The sequence below is a fragment of the Trematosphaeria pertusa genome (genome assembly GCF_010094035.1).
Source record: "Trematosphaeria pertusa strain CBS 122368 unplaced genomic scaffold BU26scaffold_2, whole genome shotgun sequence".
Lineage (NCBI taxonomy): Eukaryota > Fungi > Ascomycota > Dothideomycetes > Pleosporales > Trematosphaeriaceae > Trematosphaeria > Trematosphaeria pertusa.
Genome location: NW_022987213.1, coordinates 2,229,507 through 2,247,007, shown reverse-complemented (window position 1 = coordinate 2,247,007; position 17,501 = coordinate 2,229,507). Strand labels below are relative to the sequence as shown.

General features: G+C 55.0%; 7 protein-coding genes across 7 annotated transcripts; 5 read left to right on the top strand and 2 right to left on the bottom strand.

Annotated features, from left to right (window-relative positions):
• Positions 1 to 113: 113 nt before the first annotated feature.
• BU26DRAFT_145756 (serine/threonine-protein kinase-like protein) lies at positions 114 to 1,242 on the bottom strand. Its single transcript, XM_033819897.1, has 2 exons — positions 1,060 to 1,242; positions 114 to 1,002 (listed from the first exon to the last, which is right to left on the bottom strand). The coding sequence occupies exon 2, from the start codon at positions 925 to 927 to the stop codon at positions 121 to 123; it is 807 nt and encodes a 268-aa protein (XP_033689816.1). The 5' UTR covers positions 928 to 1,002; positions 1,060 to 1,242; the 3' UTR covers positions 114 to 120.
• A 1,402-nt stretch (positions 1,243 to 2,644) lies between these two features.
• BU26DRAFT_527765 (glutathione S-transferase) lies at positions 2,645 to 3,385 on the top strand (the record flags this gene model as incomplete). Its single annotated transcript, XM_033830798.1, has 2 exons — positions 2,645 to 3,278; positions 3,321 to 3,385. The coding sequence occupies 2 exons, from the start codon at positions 2,645 to 2,647 to the stop codon at positions 3,383 to 3,385; spliced, it is 699 nt and encodes a 232-aa protein (XP_033689815.1).
• A 130-nt stretch (positions 3,386 to 3,515) lies between these two features.
• On the top strand, positions 3,516 to 5,024 carry BU26DRAFT_145669 (phosphopantothenate-cysteine ligase-like protein). The gene has a single exon (XM_033819896.1). The coding sequence runs from the start codon at positions 3,629 to 3,631 to the stop codon at positions 4,772 to 4,774; it is 1,146 nt and encodes a 381-aa protein (XP_033689814.1). The 5' UTR covers positions 3,516 to 3,628; the 3' UTR covers positions 4,775 to 5,024.
• BU26DRAFT_537437 (MFS general substrate transporter) lies at positions 4,862 to 7,100 on the bottom strand. The gene is made up of 9 exons (XM_033831413.1): positions 6,917 to 7,100; positions 6,421 to 6,866; positions 6,284 to 6,330; positions 6,121 to 6,224; positions 5,807 to 6,068; positions 5,555 to 5,753; positions 5,291 to 5,491; positions 5,161 to 5,236; positions 4,862 to 5,108 (listed from the first exon to the last, which is right to left on the bottom strand). The coding sequence occupies exons 1-9, from the start codon at positions 6,975 to 6,977 to the stop codon at positions 4,915 to 4,917; spliced, it is 1,590 nt and encodes a 529-aa protein (XP_033689813.1). The 5' UTR covers positions 6,978 to 7,100; the 3' UTR covers positions 4,862 to 4,914.
• A 1,184-nt stretch (positions 7,101 to 8,284) lies between these two features.
• Positions 8,285 to 10,219, top strand: BU26DRAFT_514651 (uncharacterized protein). The gene is made up of 2 exons (XM_033827886.1): positions 8,285 to 8,309; positions 8,363 to 10,219. The coding sequence occupies exon 2, from the start codon at positions 8,600 to 8,602 to the stop codon at positions 9,827 to 9,829; it is 1,230 nt and encodes a 409-aa protein (XP_033689812.1). The 5' UTR covers positions 8,285 to 8,309; positions 8,363 to 8,599; the 3' UTR covers positions 9,830 to 10,219.
• A 1,432-nt stretch (positions 10,220 to 11,651) lies between these two features.
• Positions 11,652 to 12,801, top strand: BU26DRAFT_546937 (uncharacterized protein; the record flags this gene model as incomplete). Its single annotated transcript, XM_033831863.1, has 3 exons — positions 11,652 to 11,675; positions 11,728 to 12,228; positions 12,258 to 12,801. 3 exons carry the CDS (start codon positions 11,652 to 11,654, stop codon positions 12,471 to 12,473), a joined length of 741 nt encoding a protein of 246 aa, XP_033689811.1. The 3' UTR covers positions 12,474 to 12,801.
• An 881-nt stretch (positions 12,802 to 13,682) lies between these two features.
• On the top strand, positions 13,683 to 17,103 carry BU26DRAFT_514649 (carbohydrate-binding module family 18). The gene is made up of 3 exons (XM_033827885.1): positions 13,683 to 14,415; positions 14,464 to 14,660; positions 14,711 to 17,103. Exons 1-3 carry the CDS (start codon positions 14,086 to 14,088, stop codon positions 16,638 to 16,640), a joined length of 2,457 nt encoding a protein of 818 aa, XP_033689810.1. The 5' UTR covers positions 13,683 to 14,085; the 3' UTR covers positions 16,641 to 17,103.
• The last annotated feature ends 398 nt before the right edge of the window (positions 17,104 to 17,501 follow it).

The following is a 17,501-nucleotide window of genomic DNA, read 5'->3' as shown; positions in this document are numbered from 1 at the left end:
ACCTCGTCTTAGGCCAACGACGCAAGAGATGGAGCAGCTATTAGAAGATTTGATGCAGAGTAATGGATACATTTACATGCTGATGGGATGGATGAATACAACATGACAGTCACACAATAACTATTTCCAATAGTCCTGTTGTTCTCTCTCTCTTCTCTCAAGCCAAGCTCGAATCTTACCCAGGCCAATTTCATCATGCCTCTGCTCTGAAGTCGTAAAGTCCTCCTCGATCCACCCCAATGTGCCTCCTGTGATAAGAGTGCTGCCAAAAGGTTGACAAGAACCATAATCGATGACGATAGGAGTATCAGATTCGTCGATCATAATGTTCATTGGTGTGAGGTCATTGTGCGCCAGCCCCAGTGAATGGAGATGGTGAACCGCAGATATTATCTTCTTCATGCAACTCTCTACGTTGAAATGTCGTGCGCCCTTCTTCAGACGCTGCTTAAGCGTCATAGGATGTCGATCTAAGACAAGGCCAACAATACGACCACGTTTGATCATGCAACCTCGATAACCGATAATGTACGGATGCGGGTTACGCATTAGGAGCTCCATTATCTCAACTTCCCGTAACAGAAGCTTTGGTAATAGACCCGTATCCTTAAAAGCCGTGTTTAGCTTCGGGCCTTTCAAAAAGACATTGCTGTCTATTGGCGTTGAAAAGACTGTAACATTCGAAGGAGCCTTTGGGTACACATCCTCGTCCGGAAGAAGTTTTAGGCTATCCTTGATATCTTTGGGAGTCAATTCGTACTTTCTGAGGTTTGACTGGCCGAAGTAGGCCACATATTCATTAGTGATGAAGCCAAATGACGAGTATAAAAATATTGGATTGCCATGTTCGTCATCTTCCCCGGAGAATGCTTCGTAAAGTGGGGAAAGGTCTCGAACAGATTTTATTGGTAACGTTTGTCCATCCATGCTTCGAAATGGTAGGGCGTCGAATAGGGTGTATGTACGGTGTGACAAGGCACATTCGATTACGGTTCAATCGATCTGGATGAAAGAAAATGTTAGCAACTTGTAGAAAAGTGCTAGCGGGGGGCTACTAACGGACACTTCGGATCCCTTATAAGGAGCGTATATATCCAAGGGGATGTCTGGGTGTGCCTTCCGGCTTAAGTGCTTTGAAAAGCGTGGTGACTCGCTGGACGTGCGCCCTCACGATGCCCCAAGCGGCCGCGAAGACCATCGATTCGTGCGTTGACGTCGGCCGGGGACAGCTGCTTCACCTAGTTTAAGGGGCTGAGCGGAATGGACGGCGTCGGAGTGGGCAGTGTCTCTGGATCTGGAGGGGGGATGTGTTTGAAGCGGTTGGCGTCGACCTGTGGGCCGCAGAGGCTTTCCCTGCACACTGCAGCTGCCGCTCCAGCCGGCGCAGAGCGAGGGTGAAGGCGGCGGCGAAGGTGGGCGCCGTGATGGGCAGGTCGAGATAGCTGATGGTGATGCAAATCACGGGCGAAGGCTTCCTGGCGTTCGTTACCTTACGTAATCATTAAAAGTGAGTGCGTCTGTGCATATTCAATTGGAAGCTGCTTTCCATGTCGCGTACCCACCATCCGCTAGGCCGCGCGCGACGTACTCCGGTGCCTCTGCCGCTGGCAATCCGCTCATGGGCTTCACTAACCGAAAGAAGAGGGGTAGGCTTAACTTCGTGCTAAGAGATAAGAAGCTGGTCCGCCCTCTTTCGCATTACCTAAGAAACAAGCGGAGAAACTTAACATATCAACCTACGAACATCCAGCGATGAGCTCAGCTCTTCTCGAAGATGCGCTTTGGGCTAGCCGCTTGACCGCCTTTGGCTGCAATCCCTTCATTCTGCGTGGTGCTAGAGGCAACTCGTACCAGCACAATTCCTTCTCCAGAGACGGTAATTTATTAAAAGTGAGACGTTATAGCTTCCATGCAGCATACTCTATTCTCCGCATCTCACGCCGCAGAGAATAGCAGGCAACAGCAAACCAACGTGTAGGGCAATCATTCGCAAGCAAAGGGGGTACGGTAAATTCTGCCAAGGGAGGACAACCTCCCCCCAACAACGTTGTGCTTACAAACACTCGTCGAGCGACTTCAACCTTTTCCGACCTTGCCAGGGCTCGCCTGACAGCAAGCGAGGATTAATTCTGTGAATAATATCGGAGTCTGCTAAAGACGCTAGGGTTTAGGCGCTAGGCGTGGGACTAGTAGCTTACTAAGAAAGAGGGTGACTGCGATAGAGAACTGCTGCTACTACAGTGTTAGGCTATATAACATAAGTATATTTACGATACGGAACGGTTAGATTTCCAGGGTCGGGCGCGGAAGAACGGCGCGGCCGATGGTGGCTTGGCGGGTTGCGCAAACGCCAGCCGTAGACTTTCCTAGAGTTGTTTTAACGTTAGTATTGATCCAGAACCTCCCTTCGTTACCCAGCCCGACTAATATTAATACTCTTCGTCACTTCTGCAATAACATCATGGGTTCTAGATGGTCCTCAAGCCCCAAGCCCAGATCCCCACGTCATGATGAGCTAAGCACTCATTGCCGAAGCATATAATGTGAAAGACAGACCAGATCCACGCGAATCTGGATCAAAGACATAATCACAGCGACTCCCAATTTGGCACTCAGAAAAGTATCATCCTCCAAATCCACCACAATGCCCGACATCGAGCTCCTCACAGCTGCAACCCCCAACGGCCAGAAAATCTCCATCTTCCTCGAAGAGCTCGGGATTACGTACAAAACGACCTCCATTGACCTGGGCGCGAACGAACAGAAGAAGCCTGAATTCTTCGCCGTCAACCCGAATGGAAGGATTCCGGCAATCATCGACCACACGAGGGGAGATTTCCACGTATTTGAGTCGGGCGCTATCTTTCTGTATCTCGCCGAACACTACGACAAGGACTTCGCCTTCCGCTTCCAAGATGCGGACGAGAAAAGCGAAATGCTGCAATGGTTATTCTTCCAGAATGCGGGCGTGGGACCTATGCAAGGCCAAGCAAACCACTTCTTCCGATACGCGCCTGAGACAATCCAATACGGCATTGACCGCTACCAAAATGAGACCAAAAGACTCTATTCCGTTCTTGAAGAGCGGCTGAAGGATCGCGAGTATCTAGCTGGCAAAGGCAAAGGAAAGTACAGCGTCGCCGACATGAGCACGTTCACCTGGGTGCGCTGGGGCCCTTGGGCAGGCATTGAGCTGGAGAAGTTTCCGCGGCTGTATGACTGGATGAAGAAGATTGAAGCGCGGCCGGCGGTGCAGAAGGGGCTGTTGGTGCCCAATGGTGAGGATCAGATCGTGAGGTTGAGGCGGGATCCGAATGTAGACGATCCGTTCAAGGAGTGGGTCATGAAGGGCCAGGATGAGCTGAAGGAGAAACATGGTTCGTGATATACGCATTAGCTACATTTCCCGATTTCTTGCTGTGCAGGAAGGGTCGGGAAGGCGGACAAATTGAAGAAGACCTCGGGATGTGCAGGGGTCCACGGGTATCAACCGCACACGTGACTCGGCGTTCCGCAGCTGCCCCGCCCGACATCATCGCATCAGCAGAGCATTCGCCTTAGCACTGCACTGCTTAGGTACGTATCACAGCACCACCAGAATATGATTCAGCGCAATTGACCGGAGAGCATGGCCGAACGCACCCACCAGCAGGCCGAGGGCCACTACTTCGAGAACGAACCGCCGCCAAAAGACCTGAAAACCACCGTCACGCTCGCCCGCGAATTCATCAACCGCCATGCCGACGAGGGCCGCCGCGTCGTGCTGGTAACTTCAGGCGGCACCACGGTGCCCCTGGAGACGCACACAGTGCGCTACATAGACAATTTCTCAGCCGGCACCCGTGGTGCAACCAGCGCCGAGTACTTTCTCGAGAATGGCTACGCCGTCGTCTTTCTGCATCGCCAGTTCTCGCTCCTGCCTTTCTCACGCCACTACTCGCACAATACGCGCTCCTTCTTGGACTTCATGAAGGAGGAGGATGACCGGGTCGTCGTCGACCAACAACACCAGGAGGAGATGCTGGAGGTGCTGCGGCAGTATACCCAGGTCAAGCGCGAGGGCAGACTGCTGATCCTGTCCTTCGTGACCATCACCGAGTATCTGTGGGACCTGCGCGAGGTCGCTAAGCTCATGCAGCCCCTCGGGCCAAAGGCCATATTCTACCTCGCCGCCGCCGTGTCCGACTTCTTTGTACCGCGCGATCGCATGGTCGAGCACAAGATCCAGTCCAACGAAGAGTTCAGCCTGACCGCAGATGACGAGAACGGCAACGGAAATGGTCGCCCGCCGGCGGCCCGTACGGAAGGACGAAAGCTTATCATTGACCTTGAGCCTGTGCCCAAGTTCCTGAAATCTCTCGTCGACGGTTGGGCACCCGAAGGCATGATTGTGAGCTTCAAGCTCGAGACCGATCCCTCCATACTAGTGAAGAAGGCCCAGTACTCGCTGCAGAAATACGCACATCACCTCGTCATCGGTAATTTACTTCTGACACGGAAATGGGAGGTTGTCTTCGTGTCCGCCATGGACGGCGAAAAGTGGATCCGCGTGCCGCGCCATCGAAGGACGAAGAGTTTCTCTGGTATCGAGGCCCTCGTCGGCGCTGCAGACCCAACATCGAAGAAGGAACAGGAGGCCGATTCGTCGCTTATGACCGAGCATTCAATACCCCACGGCGAGCCCATTTGCGAGATCGAATCCCTCATCATCCCAGAGATCGAGGAAATGCACACCAAATTCATACAGCAAACCCAGGCAAGGAATGGCGCTTAATTCCATTGAAGCATTTGGGCAGTTCAGACGAGGGAGTCTCTTGTCTATTGTAAATACGCCGCATGTGGTAGGGAAGAGCATTTCTGTCCTTTCCTCCCATTCTGAAATAGTCCTTTCCCGTTTCTGACCTTCTGATGTGGCTAATCCAGGATCACTTGCCATTTCGCAGTAGCGTGGCGTACCCTCGCACCGTACAAGATCAGCAGCATCGCGCCGATGCCAACAATAGCTACAAAGATCCCCGCCATCGTTCCGAAGCAATCAACATATCCTACCTCCTCTACCCAGGGTACGACACCATACAGAAAGCCAAATGCCACCACGTTTTTCAGACCTACTTCGGTTTAGCTGCGGTTCTTAAGGAAGAAACTCCGGCCTTGGCTTACCATTCACAAGCAATAAAGCGTCTGAGTTAACCGGTAGTGCGCAGTCGCTGACATACGCCATGGTTATCGTCGGCGTCTGGGGTTGCGCATTAGCATCACCAGCCCAGTACTCTGATCATTGCGAGCTTACTGCTGTCAGTGCGACAGATATCATGCCATATCCGAAGAAGAGTGCCACCCAAGACATTGTGTTCTGGACGCCATAGCCGAAAAGCACGCAACCCGCAGACGTCAAGAAGAACGGGATGATGAGCAGGTATAAGCGGCTCTCGGGCTCAAAGATACCCTTGTTTTTCTTGGTTCGCCAGGCGCACCACATGTCGACAAGGTCCTAATGTAGCGGTACGATTAGCGTATGTCTCAGAATGGTATTCCTATCGCGGAGTTGACTTACACCGCCAGCCCATGCGCCAAAGAGATTACCCAGAAGGCCAGGGATATTGATAAGGCCATTGATCTGCGGGCTCCAATTATAAGGAGGAGCTTGTAGCACGAATGAATTCAGAATGTTGACCGCCACCACTATGACAAGCGAAATCGAATAGCATAGGAATGAGTAGATGACGGCTGGATACGCTATCATTGGAAACGGCCTGGGTCTCGTCAGCCGGTCCCCTCGCCTGTGGATCTCGAACAGAAGTCTTACCTGATGAACATCTTGAAAAGATTCGTAGGAGGCGTTCCTGACCAGAGCTTCAAGTCTTGGGCGAAGGTCTTTTTGGGCACTTGGGGAATCTGTTCGTCGGATGTGCGCCGAATTGCTGTCACACCCGTAGATACGGCTTTCTCAATATCAACCGCCTCTTCCGATGTCGAGGCCGATATATTGTTGCTGATACCTGGTGTCGTCGCATCGCGATGGTACCTCGTTTCAGGCACGAAGAGGAGAACGGCGACGAAATTCACGGCTGCCCGCTGGCTTAGCCAGCTTCTCTCATTCTACAGCGTGATGAATCTTACCAGTAAGAATAACAGCAATCCATTTATGCCAACGCCATCCGAGGCTCTGAACGACGAAGCCGCAAATCAAAGGGCCGAGGGTATTACCACCCGAAATGGCATTCCTGGAAGCCGATTAGCTACCGAATGAGCATGTGGTACTTCCCAATTGGGAACTACTCACATATAGATTCCCATTTTGGACCCACGTTCATGTAGGTAATACAAGTCCTAAGACAGTGTCTCAGTCACCACACTTTCCAGACATACCCCTCACGATCCCGGCAACCAGGTAAGGGGTCGAAGCGCACCAGCACTCACGTTGACGATTGCGGCACCGAGTGCTTCCGTGGACGACCCCGCAAAGGCCGCGATGATGTTGGACCAAAGCAGGCTCTTGAAGCTCGTTGCGACGGCGCCCCATACGTAGCAGAGACACAAGAGCAGTGACGCGAACACGAAGACGGGGCGCTTCCCGAAGTAGTTCGCTAGTGGCACCCAGAAGAAATTGAACAGCCCGAGCACGAGAATTGGGTACAGCAGGAGGTGCGAGGTTGAGGTCATGGTCTGCGAGAATTCGATGGAGAGGATGTAGAAGGCTGGGGCTAGGCCGCCGATGGCGTAGTTGGTCAGGAAGGTGAAGGCGCAGACGGAGGTAAATGCCACGTGCTTCTTCCATCGTGGCCAGCGGAGGGGATCGTTTGGATCGGTTCTCGAAGGCGCGGGGACGAGGACGATGTTAGTTTTCCCATTGTCGTCGGTGGATGCTGTGGCCTTGTTAACGATGCCGGCTTTTCGAGCGATGAGGGAACGGTACTTTTCTGCAGCTGCACTGTGCCCTCCGTCTGATCCAAATCCCTCAGCGACAGGAAGCGCATCTTGAAGACTAGACGCCACGATCAATTTGGATACGAAGTAGAGACCCAGGACCAAAACCAAGCAGAGTCTTTGCTCGCTTCGGGCGGAGTCATGGAGAGAGAAATCACAGGCTTTATCAACGACTCGAAGGAAGGCAATAGCTTTAGGCCGAACGACTGCATTTAATCTATGTATGCGCTCTGCCAGCGGCTTCTCGAGAGGCTGCAGAAAAAACTCCGGTGGACGGGTGCTAGTGGTGGTGTCCGGGGTAAAGCGCGTCGGCCCCGCACTGCCGGTTGATGTGGTGTGGGCAGCCAATTCGTTCCCTCTACACTTCTTTTTCACAATGCAATATGGCAACCTTGAGCGGTCAGGTTCATACGAAGCTGACTGCTGCGATAGAGCATTGGCGCTGACCTGGCAGATACGCGAACCCGCTATGCTGACACACGAGAGGGCGGACGCCGGGGACAGGACGCACGTCCTCAGCTGCGCATGCACCCGTTATCGATACACCACTCGAAGAGTGGCTGCATTGTCTGGCGGCCGTGACCGCGGTGGCTGAGACGATATCTGTTGACGCTGGGGAAACGATTCCGACAAATGCAACCTTTGCGACTCCGATAGTGCACAAACCAGCCCTCGCTGCGCTGAAGTCGCGCTGAAATCCTCCTACGTGGCTCGCCCCTACGCAAGGCATGCTTTTAGGTCTCTCATATCGTCGCTTTTTCTCCCTTCCTGCGAGTTCTCATCTTCTCGGCGTCGCCAGCGGCAAATTCTCAGAATTATCGCAGAATTTCTTTCTCGAATTGTCTCGCTTCTCTAGCAACCATACCAGACACGTCTCATCTCTATTGTTATTTGTGTTTGTATTTATCGGCTTGGTTGAGAAGCCCGGGAGAGTTACATTCCACGGCTGCTGTGCCACTGCCCAGCGCTACCTCTCCCACGCCGCACAAATGCCTTGCGTGACAACGGCTTCCCGCAAGCTGCATCAGCGGATGTATTGCGAACTGCTTCCGACCTTGGATGGCGTCTTCTCTGCATCTCTCAATGCCCTTGTTTTCGGTGCAGCAGGATGATATGCATGACCAGGCCAGACGACAGCGCCCGCTGTTTGAGAGCGTTTCTCGACAGGCGCCTTCACCTGCTTCTACCGATCACGCACTTGACAAGACTGCCATCCCTTGCCTAAGTCTTCTCGCCCACGTCGTCTACATCAGACCACAAGCGACGCCTCTGCTCACGTTGCGCGGCGTCTATTGGACCACGCAGAGGTGCGACATGTCGAATTGAGAGCGCCCGCCCCGAGATCTCGCTCAAGCAGTGGGACATCGAGAAGATCAATACAGGCCAGGAATCCGGGCAACTGGTTCTATTGTTACGCTAACCCTGGTGACTCCAGATATTCGAACCCAGCCTCTTCCCAAGGGCTCGTCCGTTACTTGATAAACAATGTGTCTCACCCCCTTGACTCCAGCACGCCGGGTTTGCGCATCTATATATCGTGGATAAGGGCCTATCGCTATCAGACTTATCGTACTCGATCGGCTTCGCTATCTGTCACACGCCGCTCCTCCTCTATGGGCGTCATTGTTGCTCTACCCACTCCTTTTCGCTTACTGTCCGAGTACCAGGAAAGATGTCATCCGCTACCGCATTCGATCCACCCCAATCATCACCACTCGCAAGAACAACATCACCGTTCAAAGATACACGACCATCGCCATGTCCGCCTGCGGAAACGGCAAAGCTGTGGGATGAATACGAAAAGCGTGCTGTGGACAACGCAAGGAGGCGAGAGACTACGTGCCCCAGCTCTCCCTCCGTTGCGTCGCAATCCGGGCGATTTTCGAGCACGACCGTCCTAGATATCATCAAGAGTTATGATCCACTTTCGTCACCGAGGATACCATGCCCGTCTCCTTCAATAGGCGCAAGTCCACACTTCGACTTTGGCTTCACGAAGCAGACTTTCGACTCCGCGGCTTCAACGACAGTGGCTATTTGCAAGACGTGCAAGCGATCAATTACCTCACTTTCGGGAATCTGCGAAAAATGCAAGAAGACCATCATCTTTCCCTCCACCGCCGGAGAGACCACACCCCCCCTCAGCCCCGCGGCGCGCAACTTCGCCTCAACGGACCTACCGCAACTGCATAAGAACTGTTCATCCGGAACCACGACACCCTCATCCTCACCACCAAAGCGCAAAGCCAGACGACAGCCATCATCGACCCAGCTCATCGACCCACCGATCCGCCTCTCCTCTTTGCGCCCACCACCACCCTTGCAAGACACGCCCCGCTCCTCCACCGAAGCACCCCGCCCACGCAAAGCATCCCTCACCCCCGACCTCAGCGAACCCTTCGCCCGCCTCCAACTATCCCGAAAACCTCTCCCCCTCCCACCAGCAGCCTATCCCGCAACACCGCCCTCAACATCGCACTCGCACCACTCCTCCTCCGCACCGCGCACCCGCCCCTCCTCCCTGGCAAACATAACCACCCCACCGCCATCCACCAACTACTCCCGCCACAACAGCGCCACACCCTCCGAGCTGAGCACCCTGTATCCCTACATTTCCTCGAGCAGCACAACGACGTCGCCGCCCAGCGTGTGCCGCGCGAGCTACAGGCTGCAGAACACGACGAGCGCGTGGGATGACTGGGACAGCGAGGACGAGGAGGAAAAAGCTGGGCTGGTGGGGTATTGGCGGGCGCGCAAGTGGAGGGGTAGTCGAGGCAGTTTGGGGGGCCAGAGTGCTGCGAAGGTGGAGCGGAGGGAGAGTGGTGGCGCGAAGGAGGAGGGTGGGAGGAAGAGACCTAGGGGGTTTGTGCGGGTGATCAGTTGTGGGTGCTCGGAGGACTGAGTGTGGGCAAGGCTTGTTGGAGGGAGGATGGAGGTGAAGGCAGGTGGCTGCGCTGCGCAAAAGGGGAGACAGTCTCGGCTTTGTGTATCATCATGGCTGTGGCGTTTTTGCTTTTCTGGAGCGGGTTTGGGCTTTGGGTGGATGGTGGTGATGATGGGATGATGGGATGTGTCCACGAAAGAATGTCAGGTAACGAGTAACGGCCGGTCACATCGCTGTGTTTTTAAATATCTCCCTTTATTCCGCTGGCATTTCTTATCCTTGTTCTTCTTCTCAACCGCTTTCTGAAGCACTCAGCGAGCAGTTCATGTTCACTCTATCACGTCAATGCTAAGGACCGCTTGAAGAAGACATCGATACGTTTCCGTATCCATTAATCCAAAAGCACGTCTTCGCTATCCATCCATGCGTCCAACCAAGCGCCTCGCAACTGCGCCCTCCTCCTTTCCATCGCATGTCCTTTCCCTAGTGCACTTCAGTCGTCATCTCCCACACCCCACGCCAACGTACACCTCACACCCTTCCACCGCCTAAGCGCGCCCCCAACCGAATAAACTTCCCGCAAACCTGCGCTTTTCCCGGAGACTGATATGCACATATCCGTCGTGATACCCTTGTCCCTGGCTATCGCAGCAGCCTTTTCATAGGGCGGACGTGCAGGGCGCGAGAGGGGTAGGCGAGTTGCCTTGGAGCTCGCGGCGTTGCATCACATGGGAAGCATAAGGATCGTGTGGATATTGCAACTTATTGCGGAAGGTAAGAATCGCGGAAAGAAGTGGAAGATGGAGGCTGTGTAGTGGGATAAAATTGGAAGAGCGAGAATTTTTGGAATCTAGAAGCGCGAGTCGGGAGGGTCGGAAGACGGGGTGGTTGGCAGTCTCCGGTGACGATGACGATTTTTCTGCATGCGAGATGCTAAATTGCCGCACATCGTGCGCAGTTGCGATACAGATTGCTTCAGGACAAGCTATTGTCGCAGATATCCCCCGCCGATGTCGAGGTTCGCACGGTGAGTGGCTGAGGGCGCACTGCTGTACGACATCAAGCTCCGCTTCCGGAAGCTGGGTTCGTAGGCGAGCGTTGCACGGCGGCAGATTTATCGTCCCGTATCAATCTCACACACACGATACTGGATGCTAGATTTTCGGTGTGCATATTGAGAATTTTGGTCATTGGAGGGGGATTTTGGTTGCTGCTTCCGAACCGCGTTTGATCGTCATATGGACTGGTGGTCTTTTCTTAGAAGTTCTGGCTGCATCAGGGGCATGTAAGTCGGTTAGCGATGTGGATGGCTGGGTTGTAGGCGTAGAGTGGCGGTGTGGAGATGCACAAGTAACCGGCCTTCTGTCCACTGTCATTCGTTATATGAAGGAGCTGTCAGGCGCATGTTTCGGATATCCACATCTGGCGGTCTGGCGCTGAAGGCTGGAGAGGAGCCGAGGAGCCAATTGGCTTGCCGAGAGATGGATGGAGATGTTGGGTGATGTGGTGAATCAGGGTCAGCCTCAACTCCTCGTATAATGCTTTTGTCTTTGTCAGCGTTACCATCCACAACGCAAAGCCAAATCAGGTTTCTCCGGCTGCCCGAGTATCGCGTTTTCGAAGCCTGAGCTTGTTGCCGCAGACATTCGTATCAACTGCAAGTGCCATTGTTTGCCTAATCCCAGTGTCGAAGCCAGACGGGACGTTGCAGCGCCAGGATCGAAAAGAAGAAGCGGTGAGATGCGACCGAAATCTAGAAAATGGACGCGGGGATGTGAGATACGTTTCAGCTCCGGACACAGCTGAAGAGCGCACGAAACAGCAGGCGAAGATATTCAAGATGTGTCACTGGGTTCTGCGGATCGTGAGGGCATTCCCCCTGTCCCATTGTCAGCAATGTGATTGACGCAACTTAGTGGAAATGCGGCGACAGCTTCTTCACCAAGTACTCTTCCTGTTCCTTCGACCGGGCGGTCCATGACCCGAACAACCTGCTGAATCCCCTTCATCCCTCCATCACGCCGTGCGGAGTCGTCGACAAGGCCACGCCCCAGCCAGGTGCCAACATAAACCGATACACCGCGGGATCGAAGAAGAAGACTGGCTACAAGAGCGCGCGCAAAGGCAGACACAACGGCAAACTCAGGACCAATGGCAACAACAGTGCCACCTGGCAGCCAACTCTTTCCCTGGTGGTACTTCCCGCGGCCGAATCGTTCACGCCTCGCAACACCCCTGGCACGGTTGCCGCCAACGGAGCAAAGACAGAGTACCCCCGCGACGCGAAGACAGGAGAGGTGATCCCGGTACCGCTCTCAGAGATCGGAAAGGCATCTCGGTTCGGGGACAAGTCACTGGGGGATTCCGAGAGCAAGTGCAATGTCTTCGAGGTGGTGCTCCAGAGCAAGGAGCCAACGGTCTGTCCCGCGTGCGCGAGGAGCCCTAGGAGGGCGAAGCTGCCGGCTCATGCGAGAGGGTGCTTTGGAGTGAGTTAGGCGGAGAGTATCCGGGTTTCCGGAGAGAGACAACCGGTGAAGCGCCGATTGCCGTCCACGTGCGTGTTGATGGGGCAGGCGCAGCCGAGGACCACATGCTCGGGCTGTCAGGCAAACCTAATTCCGTTGATGTGGTTGTTAGGACAGGCCGATCGTCGACTATTTGAGCAGAACCAATAGACGAAGTGTTGGTGTACACAGTACGGTGTGCGTGGATAGAGCCGGACGTCGTGAGTGGCTTGAAGCTAATGAATAGGGGCGCAGTTCGACGTTACATTCCCGCGGTAGGCAGTGAGCGTCCGGAAGGCTGAAGCATGTGCGCTTCGCTACAGGACTCAGCTCCGCTAGTCGGCATATGCGGCAGGAGGATGGCGATGAAAGGAGTCCGGTGACAGGCCCCGAAGCGGCAAGCCCGGGCTAGTCGGCTAGTCGGTCTGAGGATACGAGAGGATGCAGAGCGCGCTCATGCCCCGCGTCGACTCTGCGAGATTTAATATTGCATCGGCATGATGGGAAGGATTTCGTTGACGTAAAGGCGGAATTTTCGGCCTGTCGGAGTGTGCCGTCAGGGGCTCGGCGGCGCGCTAGGCCTGTTCCTGGGCAGCAAATTTTGCGGGGTCGAACAGCCGTTGAGGCGCTCAGGGGCTGGGCAGGCGGCGGCCGAGAGGGCAAGTCCGCAGTCCGACGTCTGCCCAGCAATGCTTGGTCGCGCTCAAGCTTTGCACGCAGACGCACACCAATATCGACAGATTGCCGGCTGCCCGCTGTCACGGAATCTCTCCGAGCAACGTGTCGACGAGCGTTGCGGGCCACGTCGCTCTCCTCAACACCGCGCCCGCACCCCATCGCCCCGGGCGCAGCAGCGCGAGCAGCCCCTTCAGGTGCCGTCTCGCCCGTGCCTGCTGCCGAATCGAGACTCGTTGCTCGTGTTTGCGGCCTCCACGGCCAACCACTCATGCCCAGAAATAGAAAGGCGACAGTCCGGGCCCCTGCGGAGATCGCGGCCAGGCGCTCATCGCATTGGCGGTGCTTCAGATGAAATTGCCGCTGATCAAAGCTTCGCTTCCCTTTCGCCATGCGATTGGACGGCGCCTGCAAACCATCTGCTTCGGCCCTTAGGCTTGTATGGCTCCCGGTTCGTGGTATACATGGGCACGGCGCTCCCTCACCTCTCGCCGTCTCTCCTCACCTTCTCCTGCTGTGGGCAACCGTCAAGTCCCTTGCCGCAGCGCCCGCTCGTTACCTTTCCTCCTGTCTTGTACGGGACCGTCACTCATTTATTGCTAACCTAATATCCTCCAATCCCACTGTGTGCACCGCTTCTTGGTGTACCCACTACGCTCGTTCACGCCCCTATAAGCCCTCTTAATTAATATACCATCTACACCGCTGGACCACAAGCCTTGGACGTCTAGGCACTCAAAGTCGGGAAAGAATAATTAGAACCAGTGTTGGACGGATCGAATCGCTTGACCATCAGGTGAGCGCTGTTTCCTGCTGCAATCGCATCCGGTACCAAGGGCGAGCCGCTTCTCGATACATGGTTACGGGGCGCACCTGCTTCCTCTGCGTTGAGCACAACAGATGCAGCCGTCTGTTTTGACATTCCCACCTCTTGAACCCCCTCTGTATTCCTTCAGCCACCCCCCAACCCCGTCTGTCGTTAACGAGCATCTTCCCTACCGCGCTTTTAGTCGTCCATTTAACCTTGTTTTGGCCCTTTCGGATGCGCTTGGGTCTTCATACGCTTCATCGGCTTACCTGTTCAAAGATCCAGCCATGAGGGCCGCACTTCTGACCGTTGGCGCTTTCGCCAGTCTCGCGGCCGCCAACATCAACTTCCATTGGGTCAACCCGGCCTGCGATTTCGAGAGCGCGCCGGGAAAGTGCTTGACGGGACAGCACTGCACCGAGCAGAACACCTGCGCGGCCAACCCCAGCAATGAGCACCTCACCTCGCGCTCGCGATCTTTCCTCCGCGACGTTCCGGCGAAGAGGCAAGGCCAGCAGTATTCTACAGATGGCCAGTGTGGTCCAGCACACGAAAACCTGCTTTGCGACCCGAACAGCACCGTGTACACGGGCACATGCTGCAGCCAGTATGGATGGGTAGGTCACCAACAAAATCTCTACGGGTTTGGTCGCTGATTCCGCCAGTGTGGAAACACTCCCGCTCATTGCGGGGAGGGGTGTCTCTCTGGTTGCACGAGCGGCGCCTCGTCGTCAGTGAGGCCGTCTCAGGTCGCAACACCAACAGGAACCGCTCCGCGAAGCGACGGCAGATGTGGCAAAGATTTTGGCGGCGCCACATGCGATTCTAATGGCGAGTATGGCGGATGCTGCTCGCAATACGGGTAAGTGAGATGAGGGAGCCCCCTGATTATCATGCTTACGCGGTTTCTAGCTACTGTGGTACTACTGATGGCCATTGCCTCAAGGCGAACGGATGCCAGAACGGCTGCACAGACGGTGCCGCCAGCTCTGTAGTACCTAAGACGAGCGCAGCCACGACAAGACCACCATCCACGACCACGTCTGGCGAACCCGTGCTTGGCAAACCGACGAGCTCCAATGCGCAGCCCACCGGCAAGGTTACCACTGATGGAAGCTGTGGCGCCAAGTTCGGAAACACTGTCTGCGGTGACTGGGCTCAAGGATCCTGCTGCTCCATGTATGGCTACTGCGGAAACACCACGGCCCATTGTGGTGAAGGATGCCAGTCTGGACCCTGCCTCAACGGCCCCGTCGTCCCTGCTCCTGGCGCTAGCCCTGCTCCGGCGGCTGCGAAGCCGGGTACCCTGGTCCAAAAGGGTCGATCTGGTGTTCCTGCCATGCACGCCGGTCTGATGCCGAATGGAAAGGTAGTCTTCCTGGACAAGGTCGAGAACTACACCGAGCTCAAGCTTTCGAACGGACAGTATGCTTATTCCTCCGAGTACGACCCGAACACCCAAAAGCTCACTCCGCTTGCCTACAAGACCAATGCCTTCTGCTCAGGTGGCATTTTCCTTGCTGACGGCCGTTTCATATCCGTGGGAGGTAACGCTCCTCTGGACTTCATTGACCCTACTGTTGGAGATGGATTCAAAGGCTTGCGATTCTTGAAGCGATCTGCCACTGACGCGTCCCTCGACGGCCAGGCTTGGAATGAGCCGGGCACCCAGCTTAGCACTGCTCGTTGGTATGCTTCAGTTCAGATCATGCCCGATGGAAAGATCTTCGTCGCCTCCGGAAGTCTGAACGGCCTCGACCCCACCAAGCCCGAGAACAACAACCCGACCTACGAAATCCTGAACGCAGATGGCACTCCTCAAGGCGAGAGCATCAACATGGAGATCCTATCCAAGAATCAGCCCTACTACATGTATCCTTTCATGCACCTGATGAAGGATGGAAACGTGTTCGTGATGGTGTCCAAGTCTGCCGAAATCTTTAACGTTAACACCGGAACGGTCGTCCGCCCCTTGCCGGATCTACCGGGCACGTACCGCACGTACCCGAACACCGGTGGCTCTGTTATGCTCCCGCTGTCGAGCGCCAACCAGTGGAATCCTGATGTTGTCATCTGTGGCGGTGGCCCTTACCAAGACATCTCTGCCCCTGGTGATCCATCCTGCGGCCGCATCCAGCCTCTCGCCACCAACCCGTCTTGGGAAATGGACTCCATGCCCGAGGGCCGCGGAATGGTGGAAGGTACTCTCCTCCCCGATGGTACTGTTATCTGGGTCAATGGTGCACAAGAAGGTGCTCAAGGCTTTGGCGTCGCGCGCGATCCCGCTCTCGAAGTCCTCATCTATGACCCGGCCCAGCCCCTTGGCAAACGATTCACCACCGGCCCCAGTTCCACCATCGCGCGTCTCTACCACAGCGTGGCGCTCCTTCTCCTTGACGGCACGCTCCTGATCTCCGGCTCCAACCCCGTCGAGCAGCCTAAACTGAAGCCCGACGCCAAGGACGCATACGTCACTGAGTTTCGCAACGAGATCTACACGCCTCCCTACCTCCAAGGCAACCCAACCCGACCCTCCAACGTCGTCCTCTCCAGCAAGACCTTGAAGGCTGACGGCTCCACCTTCACCGTCAAGTTCAACTGCCCTGCTAACTCCAAGGCCGTCAAGGTCTCCCTGTACTACGGTGGTTTCGTCACCCACTCCGTGCACATGGGCCACCGCATGGCGATCCTCGACACCAAGGGCTTCAATACTGCCAGCACCAGCCAGACCATCACCGTTACGATGCCGCCGAACAAGAACGTCGCTCCTCCAGGCCCGTACGTCGTGTACGTGCTTGTGGACGGTGTGCCGGCCATGGGCCAGTTCGTGCAGGTTTCGTAAGTTGGTCGGCTGAACGGAATCTTCTCCCTTATCCACTTCTCTTGTCCTATTCTTCCAAGCATTCCTGTACATTTTCTGGCACGCGAGCTGAATTGGATGAAAAAGGGACGCCATGTCGGATGCGCCGCCGCGGCGTTGTTGGGTAGTAATCGAAACGCATCTTGCCCTCCAGCTTTGCATCATTGGCTTCGTGTTCCTCCTTCTCTAGGCATATCTTTTTTTAACCATTTTGTACGAGCATGTGTATGGGCGATGGTAACTCTTACATGGGCATGGTAAAGGGGTCAGATGGGGCGGACGAAGACAATATCTTACGCGCGCTTGCATACTGGTCGCACGTCAGATAGGAGATATAATGCATACCTAACTTCCGCCGCGTCCAAGAATACTTTGGTATTCTCCATTTTCTTTAGTGGACATCCTTTCATAAACAGCATATCAAATGAAAATTTTACAAATGTCACTCAGGTCCCGCGTTTCGCAATAAAAGCCGAATGTTGGATGGATAGGCGCGCTACTCCTCACGTGAGCCCCATTTGTTTGAAACATCGGTATATAGTGGCGAGGCTCACTGTGCCACGGACCTCCGGAGATGATCTTCTCTCTTGGCGCGCATTCCTCCCTTCTACATGGCGGGCGCTAAACCTGCCGGCAGTTCACGCCTCGCTACCCCTTTGAATATATAACAGTGCTCAAGCCATCAATGTGAGGCTGCTGGCTCTATTGCGCCTTACGCAAGCCTAGTCCTACCGCGCAGAATAGACAAGCTGCTATACTATACTTACACCGCATGCGCAGGCCGGAAATGGAAGCGCCCGCACGGCAATAGTTGGGTGGTTGGTGGGACCAGCGTAGTGCAGG

Bases quoted from the DNA above. Each gene is read 5' to 3' on its own strand.
- BU26DRAFT_145756 (XM_033819897.1), bottom strand. From the start codon at position 927: ATGGATGGACAAACGTTACCAATAAAATCTGTTCGAGACCTTTCCCCA.
- BU26DRAFT_514649 (XM_033827885.1), top strand. From the start codon at position 14,086: ATGAGGGCCGCACTTCTGACCGTTGGCGCTTTCGCCAGTCTCGCGGCC. The intron at 14,416-14,463 runs GTAGGTCACCAA...TGATTCCGCCAG, and splicing joins GCTGCAGCCAGTATGGATGG to TGTGGAAACACTCCCGCTCA. The intron at 14,661-14,710 runs GTAAGTGAGATG...CGCGGTTTCTAG, and splicing joins GGATGCTGCTCGCAATACGG to CTACTGTGGTACTACTGATG.
- BU26DRAFT_537437 (XM_033831413.1), bottom strand. From the start codon at position 6,977: ATGCGCTTCCTGTCGCTGAGGGATTTGGATCAGACGGAGGGCACAGTG. The intron at 6,867-6,916 runs GTACCGTTCCCT...ACAAGGCCACAG, and splicing joins CACAGTGCAGCTGCAGAAAA to CATCCACCGACGACAATGGG. The intron at 6,225-6,283 runs GTGAGTAGTTCC...ATCGGCTTCCAG, and splicing joins TCCAAAATGGGAATCTATAT to GAATGCCATTTCGGGTGGTA.
- BU26DRAFT_145669 (XM_033819896.1), top strand. From the start codon at position 3,629: ATGGCCGAACGCACCCACCAGCAGGCCGAGGGCCACTACTTCGAGAAC.
- BU26DRAFT_514651 (XM_033827886.1), top strand. From the start codon at position 8,600: ATGTCATCCGCTACCGCATTCGATCCACCCCAATCATCACCACTCGCA.